Source organism: Jatropha curcas, unplaced genomic scaffold (genome assembly GCF_041381405.1).
Source record: "Jatropha curcas cultivar XTBG-Jc1 unplaced genomic scaffold, XTBG_Jcur_1.0 HiC_scaffold_1141_pilon, whole genome shotgun sequence".
In the NCBI taxonomy this organism is placed as follows: domain Eukaryota; kingdom Viridiplantae; phylum Streptophyta; class Magnoliopsida; order Malpighiales; family Euphorbiaceae; genus Jatropha; species Jatropha curcas.
The window spans coordinates 521,605-530,486 of NW_028322611.1; the positions used below are offsets into that span (position 1 = coordinate 521,605).

At 31.2% G+C, this 8,882-nt stretch overlaps 1 protein-coding gene across 1 annotated transcript; it reads left to right on the forward strand.

Annotated features, from left to right (window-relative positions):
- Positions 1–7,009: 7,009 nt before the first annotated feature.
- Positions 7,010–8,673, forward strand: LOC149491595 (exopolygalacturonase-like). Its single transcript, XM_089717194.1, has 4 exons — positions 7,010–7,208; positions 7,295–7,603; positions 7,706–8,221; positions 8,318–8,673. Exons 1-4 carry the CDS (start codon positions 7,083–7,085, stop codon positions 8,543–8,545), a joined length of 1,179 nt encoding a protein of 392 aa, XP_089573320.1. The 5' UTR covers positions 7,010–7,082; the 3' UTR covers positions 8,546–8,673.
- The last annotated feature ends 209 nt before the right edge of the window (positions 8,674–8,882 follow it).

Consider the following 8,882-nt stretch of genomic DNA (forward strand, 5'->3'; position numbering starts at 1 on the left):
TCTTTAATATTCTACGAAACACCTTTTCGCTAAAGTATTATCCAAAATTTCCTTTAGTCTCATAATTTATAGAATCACACCCCTAAGATTGAGTCATAATTTATGTCATACTTTATTTCTAAAATGTCTGTGTTAAAACCTATAATATGTGTCTGCAATGATTTTTCCACTACATATATTGTATGCCTATAATAAGGATATTCTCCATCTGTGAGTAAATGAAGTAGTCCTATAATAATGTATTTTTTATCATATTATTTGCTTATAATGATTTCTCCACTAACATCCTCTCCCACCCCCCATAAAGTTAGTATTAGTAATTATAACAATGACTATTTGAAAACCAAGTCAATATGTCATTTTATTCATAGTTTTGGCGAACAAGTCAGCAATCTGGTCCTAAGATGAAACAGTAACTAGTTAAATGATGCCCTCTTACAAAACACATTTAATATATTTAAGTGTTTTGTTGTCTTATAAAAAACAAGATTAGAAGTTATTTCAATTCTAAGAATACATCATCATATTTGTACTGGAGGATATCATCATTATAGGTATAAATTATGTCTAGTGGAAAATCCTATTATTATGAGCATATAATATGTGTAATGTAGAAATTAATGGTAGACAAATATAGGTGTTAATGGATACCTTTTAGGAATAACACATGACATAAATTATGGCAAGACATTAGGCATGTGTTTGTACTTATACATTCTACAACTTTTTGCTTTTATTTATAAACTCGATTGTAATTAGTCCGAGTGTAGATCTTACCAATTCCACATTGTTGATGTTTCCTGAAAAGAGTGCAACCCTAAGACAATTGCTTTAGTGACTAAGTTTAAAAGCTAAGAGATAATTGTGAATACGTCTTTTTCACACTATCATGTTCAAAACAATAGCGAATCGGTTGAAAATCGAAGTTTAACTTAGTAGACAGAGGTGGCTTTTCCTCACTCTTTTGATTATAAAATTAAAGAAAAATGGAATTTTGTCATAATATTTATAGCATTTGAAACTAGACATCTAAAGTTCCAACTATATATTATGGGCCAAAATCTGAGTTAAATTATACGTCAAACTACTCAAATCAAACCAGTCGAACTAGAGACCAAGTTGGACGCTCAGCTAGCAGTGACAACAGATTCGTGCTGGATAACCGCCAGTGACAACCTGTTGACCACCTGTTTAAGGCGATTAGGTCTCAATCGCACTCTAAACCCACATTAGATATGAGAGTTGGACCATTCATCCTCCTACTCTAGTTCACCAATTAAAGTTGCCTTTTAAGTCGGATTGGCGATCAAAGCCTCTTTTCCAATCAAATCAATGACTAAAGCCATCGTTTCCTCAAAATTGGTGAGTGAAGCGAAAATGGCATGATTAATTTCCAATTGAAGACTAAAGCCAAAAACTGAAAAAAACACACTTTTTCACATTCAAGCAACCCCCATTTCACAATCGAAAGAACTGCTTGGTTATGTTCGCTATTAAATAAGATAAGTAGGCAGATACGACTACTAAACTCGGTTACAAACCAAAGTCCACAAAACCCTTCCCCCCCTTTTCCCCTATTTTGTTTCTTCTTCACTTTCTTTGTGTGCTTTATTATAAACAAATTAGAGACGTGTGGTTGGCCTAGATACCCATAAGGGGATAGAGTCAATACTCCCTTCTTAGATTTCTTTATGCTCTTCTTTGTGCTATATTTGTGCTTCCTCTATTGCTTTTTATGATTATTTTCTTTGCTTCGGTTTGGGGAAATGTATGGTCACCCTATATAATCCCCTTATGGGGCTAGAGCTGACTTTCCCATCATTAATCCATTTAATCATTGCTTTTTTTGTAGATTTCTTCACTTGCTTTATTTTCCTTAGTGAGAGGTGCGTGGCCATCCTAGAATCCTCAAAATGAGACTAGAAATGACACTCCCTTTCATTGATTTATTCTTTTACTCCCTTCCTTATCGCTTTCTTTAAATTTCTTTCTTTACTGCTTCACTATAATTGCCATGCTTCTGTTAATCTTAAAACATTTTCCATTTCACAAAAACATTAAACTTTAGACTAATTGATTGATAGTTTTAAAACTGAAAACCTAGTCCTTGAATCCTTCTAGACTTTTGATTAGTGCATTTTATCCATTTTGGACCAATTTCTAGAGTCAAATTAGTATTTTCCTTAGATTTTTCTCTTAAAGTAAAAAAAATGGCGACTCCCTTTTAAAGAAAGCAATCAGATTAAATAGGTATCACTTGAGTTTTAACGATATGATGAGAATCGGTTAACATAAATGGTAGGTCGAGCTAAGGCAGATAGGGGTGAAGAAGAATGGGCTAAAGCGTACTGAATTGTTGTATTATGAGCTGGCTCTTCATATCTCGGGTGACAATATTAGCCAATTCATCTAGTATAGCTCTCCTCTAATTGTTAAGAGTTTAAGTAAGGGTTTCCTAAAGGTTTCCTCTTGATTCTTAACGGCAGCAACAAATTGCTCACGTAGGGCATTTAGCGGGTCATTTTCAGTTTCTCCCGACAAGGTTCTATTCAAAACAGGGTAGAGACACAAGGGTCAAACTTATAGTATAAGCATGAGTACCCACAAAACTAGGGTTTAAAGTAAGGACATCCCTAAGAAACTAGGGCTTATGTATAGGTAGGGTACACTCATAATAGGAGGGTTCCTTAAATTCATGGTATATAGGGTGCATGCATGGACAATGGTATGCATGAAGGATGCATGTGAAAATTCATTTTCATTACGTTCATATAGGTTTAGATTGTTAAGGTACATATAACCTAAAGACCATAGGTCTAATGTCATTATATGAATAGGGTCAGGGTGGCTTGGTTTAATATGATACTGTCATAATAGAGCAGCGATACCTCTAACCATATGTAAAATAATGAGTTTTGTATGGGTCAAACAGTGTTGCATACTGTTTAATTCTCAAAGGATTAAGGATTCATCGCGGGTTGGGCACTTCTCAATAATCTCAAAGAGTATTGTTGTAGTGGCACTATCGAAAACCTAGAAAGTTTAACTTAATTGGAATCTATGGTTTGAATGCAAAAGAATTATGCATGAAAGATAAAGCATTAAGAGAAAGGCTAATTTATTACTAATCTTCATTTTGTATGGTTATATGTAGGTGCTATTTTTTTTATGATTGTCATTCTTGTTCGTCCCACAAAAGTCACAATATAACTTAACTTGGATGACATTAGAAAGCATATGAGGTAACTGTAACACCGAGTGAGTGGACCAAAGTCGTCTCTCAACAGAGTTATAATTATAAAATTTTAAACTAATTAATTAGCAAACTGAAATTAAAAATAATCTTAAATGCTCAATTTTGTTGTTTATGAGAAAAGTGAATTTGAAAACTCAAACGGTTCACAAACAAAAGGCCCAGAAGAGATAAAAAAATAAAAAAACCACTTTGGTGTTTTTCAATACTTTATTTCTTAGTCCATGATTGGTTTAAGCAAAGCTAATACAGGACATTCAATCATTATATAAATTTAATCCTAAATTGAAAAGGTTATATTCTGAACTTACAATTCAATCTAAAACGAAGTAAATTTTTCTCCATTAAGATGTCTAGTCGATCACATTTGCCCCTTAATCTCAATTAATTAAACACGAACTAATCTTCATCTCAATCAATACCTCAATTAATATTTCATTAAAAGTTGAGCATGATCATCCTTCATTCAATGAATCAAAGGATTTAATTATAAGAGAAAGTAGTAAATACTCAACCAATCAATAAACTAAAGAAGATCATATATTCTTTAATACTCCTTATCTGTTCAATAAAAATAAGATCAGGAATGCCACATTTGGTGCCAAAGGCCATACTACTGAGAATTTGTAAGCTTGTGAGCCACTTATTAATAGATATATCTCTAAGCAAGCATTAGTACACGTAACATACACATATAAATTAATTGAGCACACATGCACACTAAATTTTTCATATACTCTCACATATCACTTATCATTTATATGTACATGTTATAGTAACTAATCACTTAATAATCTAATTCCAGAATATAGAAATATCTACCCAAAATGAGTGTAACTCTAGTCTCAATACATATCGTTGGCAATCTACTAGCAACACTGCTACTTTTCTCTGCCTGCGCTTGATAAAACAATGTGATAAGTAATGATGCCTAGTGGCGCTCAAAAATTCTAAATAAGAATAATCGGTTTCTTAAAATTCTAATGTAAATTATGTACTTATTTGATATTTAAATTAATTTAATAAAATGGAACTAATTGTTTACTACATCTATTCCAGATCAAGTAAGAATATTAAATCTACTCCTTAAAATAGTTCCATATAGAATCTTTCTTAAGCTTTAAATGGAGATTTTCTTCCAATTTTACCTTTAGTGCAAATCCATATTTTTTATTTAAAATGAAGAATAACTTTAAGTGTGAAGTAATATCAAATGATATTTAATTTAAAAGAAAAAAAATAACCTTATATAAATTACTTCTACCATTTAAAGTTTCTTTTAAAACTTTGGGATACCTTTCTTATGACTCTTATATATATGCACTTTGGGTTTGAGACGTGGAAAATAACAAATTAGCTTTGTACTTGAAGGGAATATAATAAAAGAATTTGCCACAAATAATAGTCCTATTTCTATTATGTCTTAAGGATCAAGAAAAATCTCCTTTAACTTAACTTGAACTTGATTAAATATTGATATCTTTAAAATCATTCTCATGATGCTTATCTTTTATTAGGTATAAATAGGATGTTTCCTTTAAATTCAATTAAAATTGTTTCTACATCAATTACACTTTAGAACCATCTTAAATCTTCAAGTTTCTCTTTTTAAAGCCAATAAGAAACAAATGAATTTCCTACTTATTGACCTCCATTTGAAATGCATTAAAACTTAAGTTTCCTTTATTTTAGTATTCTTAAACATATTAATCACAAAACTTTAGGTTACTAAAAGTATCTTTTGCAGACATGCATATATATACTTAATTGAACACTTAGAAAACATTTTCAAATCAACCAATTTATTTATTTCCTCTTATCTCGTTAAATTATTACTAGAAATATTAACAACTACTTCCAATTAATGATTTAATTCCTAAGATAAATAAAATGTTAGGAAGAAACCAAATTATCCAAATGAATATATCAATCACATATAATAAAAATTGAAATATTACATCTACACGTAACATTAGCATTATAAAAAATGACATTCCAAATCCCAATATCATTTAATTACTTATATTTACATTTAAATAATTTCAATCATTTCGGATCACTTGGTAGAAAACCGTTTTGATTACAAGCAATCGTATTCCACAAAATTACTTTTCTTAAATTTATTTAATTATTAAATACTAATTGCACATCGATATCATCTTTTAGGATTGAAATTCTACTCTTTAGAACAAATTAAAAACTATTTGCAAAATCATTTACTTGAATAGGCCATACTCATCTTACTTTGAGAAAATACAAGAAAACACATTTTTCTTATATTTACACCACATCAAGCTTTTCAAATCTTTCTGTATTCATACTTTCAAGATAGTGAACATATCACACTTATCTATGTATATTAATACAAAAAGTACTTTAATTATTTTACAACATAAGACACTATAATTCTTTTCTTATTAGACTGGTTATACTTACTTAAAACACATATGATTGTCCGTAGCTACACATTTCTTTATTTTCTTTTAGAATACCATTAAAATTAGAAAACAATGTAAGAAAATTAATGAATCTAGTACATGAATTTAGAACACCAACTATTAATTATTAAGTGGAGCAATTTGCGTACCTAATTTGTAATTTAAAGTAAAGTTCACGATTGCTCATCAGCGATTAACTGCAATCGCACACTCAAACAGGAAATTATAATTTATAAAAGAGGGACTAGATCTTCCTCTCCGTTTTCTTGTTCACAAGGCGGCTTTCAATGGGACTAGTCAATATTAAGGTTAAGAAAGGAGAGGGGACCTAGCAGTTTATATAGAATCCTATTGACCTTCCCATCATAAGTCCTTATAGGACTAGGCCTACATTTCTAACTGCCTTACTGTACTAGCCCACTAGAGGTGCATAAATCCATTACACATTTGATCACATAAACACAAAATTGGGCTTCACACACATTCTTAAACTGTATTTATTCAGTTCATTTTTGCAAACTAAAAAAGTCCACAATTAATAGTAGCCCTCATTAAAATTTCTAACATTCTCCCACTTCGACAATATTAATTGTGAAATTTTTTATTTATAAAGAATGGTAACAAGCAAAGAATCAAGGAGGAGTGTTGAAGCATAGCAAAACTCTTTTTGCTGTGTATAAATCAAGATCCACTTTAATTATTTCAATAAATATATTAAAAATCCATTGTAAGAGAAATTTCAAAGTTTGTGGACGTTTGAAGGTGTTGTAACTTCCCTCTACTTCATTAATTTTTAAGCCATATTAATTTAATTTGAGTTATTCAGAATAATTATAAAGCCAAATTGAAATTTATTTTTTTCTCGTGTCTCTATCTCAATGTTTACCTTTAAGTGAATAAATCCTAATGTGTATGCTAATATGCTAATAATTTACTTCCAATTAGGTGTTGTCTGACTTGTTTTAGGGGAGTGAGAGATCTTAAGTTACAGTTGTTTTGACCATAAGAGTTTTTACTAATTTAATGAATTAAGGAGAGGGTTCCGGCCCATTGGGGCATTTGGATGAATTAAAAAAAAAGTAATAATGATAAAATCTTGTTGTGTCACCTAAGATGGAATCTTAATTTAGAAAAACAAAAGATTTCTAGTGGTTATAACTTAATGTAATTGCACATTTTTGGCTTAAAACATGTGGTAACTTCAAATTACCAACTGCAGAAAGCTACTAATAGGATGAATTTGCTCGAAAATATCGCAGGTTTGTAACTTTTTGATAAAATTAGTTGAATGCAGAAGCTATAAAGAATCAAAAAGCAAAAAAATTATTGTATAAAATTCCCAACAACATTAACTAAAGGCAATAGGAGAAGCATCATAGGAAAAGAAAATAATGAATCACTTAATAAATGTCCTAGTGATTCATCTAATGCTATTGTTTGCATCTCCTATTGTAGCACACGACTTTGATGTGACAAAATATGGTGCCAAGTGTGATGAAAAATCAGATATTTCTCAAGTATGAGCACGTATATATCCTTATTCATTTCATTTATAAATATTTTAAAACTAACTTTTGTATGCGTTTTTTTATTTTTTTCTTAGCCACTGAGGAAAGCTTGGGCTGATGCTTGTTCAACACCAGGTGCAGCCAAAGTTATTATACCAAAGGGTACATATTCTTTACTTGAAGTAGATCTAGTAGGTCCTTGTAAAGGTTCAATGACATTGCAAATTGAAGGAACCGTAAAGGCCCCAACAAACCCCCGCGCTCACTCTGGGGATTCTTGGGTTAGATTTAAATATGTTGATTGTCTCACTCTAAATGGTGGTGGAACTTTTGACGGACAAGGAAAAATGGCATGGGGGATGAATAATTGTCAAAGAGATGCAAACTGCAAGATGCTGCCTGTGGTAAGCGTTTTCATTTCCTTATTAGTAGATAATTGTGAAATTAGTACTGACAAACTTTTTTGTTTCCTTTTTCGGATTCCTATTACTTTAAAAATTTATCAGAATATAAGGTTTGATTTCGTTACCAATAGCAAAGTCCAATGTATAACCTCCCTCGACAGTAAACATTTTCACATTAATGTTTTGGGATGCAAAAACTTAACTTTCGAACAAGTTATAATATCAGCTCCAGAAGACAGTGCCAACACAGATGGAATTCATATTGGGCGCTCTCAAGGGATAAATATTATCAATACAAGAATTGGCACTGGTGATGATTGTATCTCCATTGGGGATGGATCTGAAGAAGTAAGAATCACAGGTGTAGCATGTGGGCCAGGTCATGGCATCAGTATAGGAAGCTTAGGAAAGTATGAAAATGAAGAACCCGTGAATGGAATTTATGTTAAAAAAAGTACCCTCTCAAATACAAATAATGGTGTGAGAATTAAATCCTGGCCAGCAAAGTATGCTGCTACTGCCTCAGAAATATATTTTGAGGACATCACAATGAAAAATGTCAGCAACCCTATCCTAATAGACCAATTGTATTGTCCGTGGAATCAATGCAACGAAAAGGTAATTTTTAGCAAGAGTAAGTCTTCTAGTTATGTTATCATAAATTGGTTCTTATAAGTGATCACTGTTTTATTCTCTTTTTCCTTATCTTGTTAGGCTCCATCAAAAGTTAAAATCAGCAATGTCGGTTTCAAAAATATAAAGGGAACTTCTGCAACTCCCGTTGCTCTTGAACTTTGTTGCAGTAGTGGCATCCCATGTGAAAATGTTGAACTCTGTAATATTGACCTAACATATAGTGGCAAGGAAGGTCCTATAAAATCAGTATTAACAAATGTTAAGCCAAAGATTACAGGAATTCTCAATCCCAAGGTAGGTAATTAATGTAAAAGTTGCATTGAAGACCCTAGTACATTATCTTATAGGATGATTGTATGTGGATGACGAGGATGTCTCAAGCTAATTTGTAACATATATGTATAACATGATTTTTTTATATATTTGATTAAATATATTTGTTTCCATAACATAAGATATGGATAATAATGCAGATATATTAATAGTTAAAGAAAACTATCAAAAGATTTGATGTATAACTAATTATTAAGAGAAATATAATATCAACTCTTTAATATTCTAAGAAACACCTTCTCGCTAAAGTATTCTCCTACATTTCCTTTAGTCTCATAATTCCTAGAATCACACCCCTAAGATTGAGTCA

Bases quoted from the DNA above. Each gene is read 5' to 3' on its own strand.
- LOC149491595 (XM_089717194.1), top strand. From the start codon at position 7,083: ATGAATCACTTAATAAATGTCCTAGTGATTCATCTAATGCTATTGTTT. The intron at 7,604-7,705 runs GTAAGCGTTTTC...AAAATTTATCAG, and splicing joins ACTGCAAGATGCTGCCTGTG to AATATAAGGTTTGATTTCGT. The intron at 8,222-8,317 runs GTAATTTTTAGC...TTATCTTGTTAG, and splicing joins GGAATCAATGCAACGAAAAG to GCTCCATCAAAAGTTAAAAT.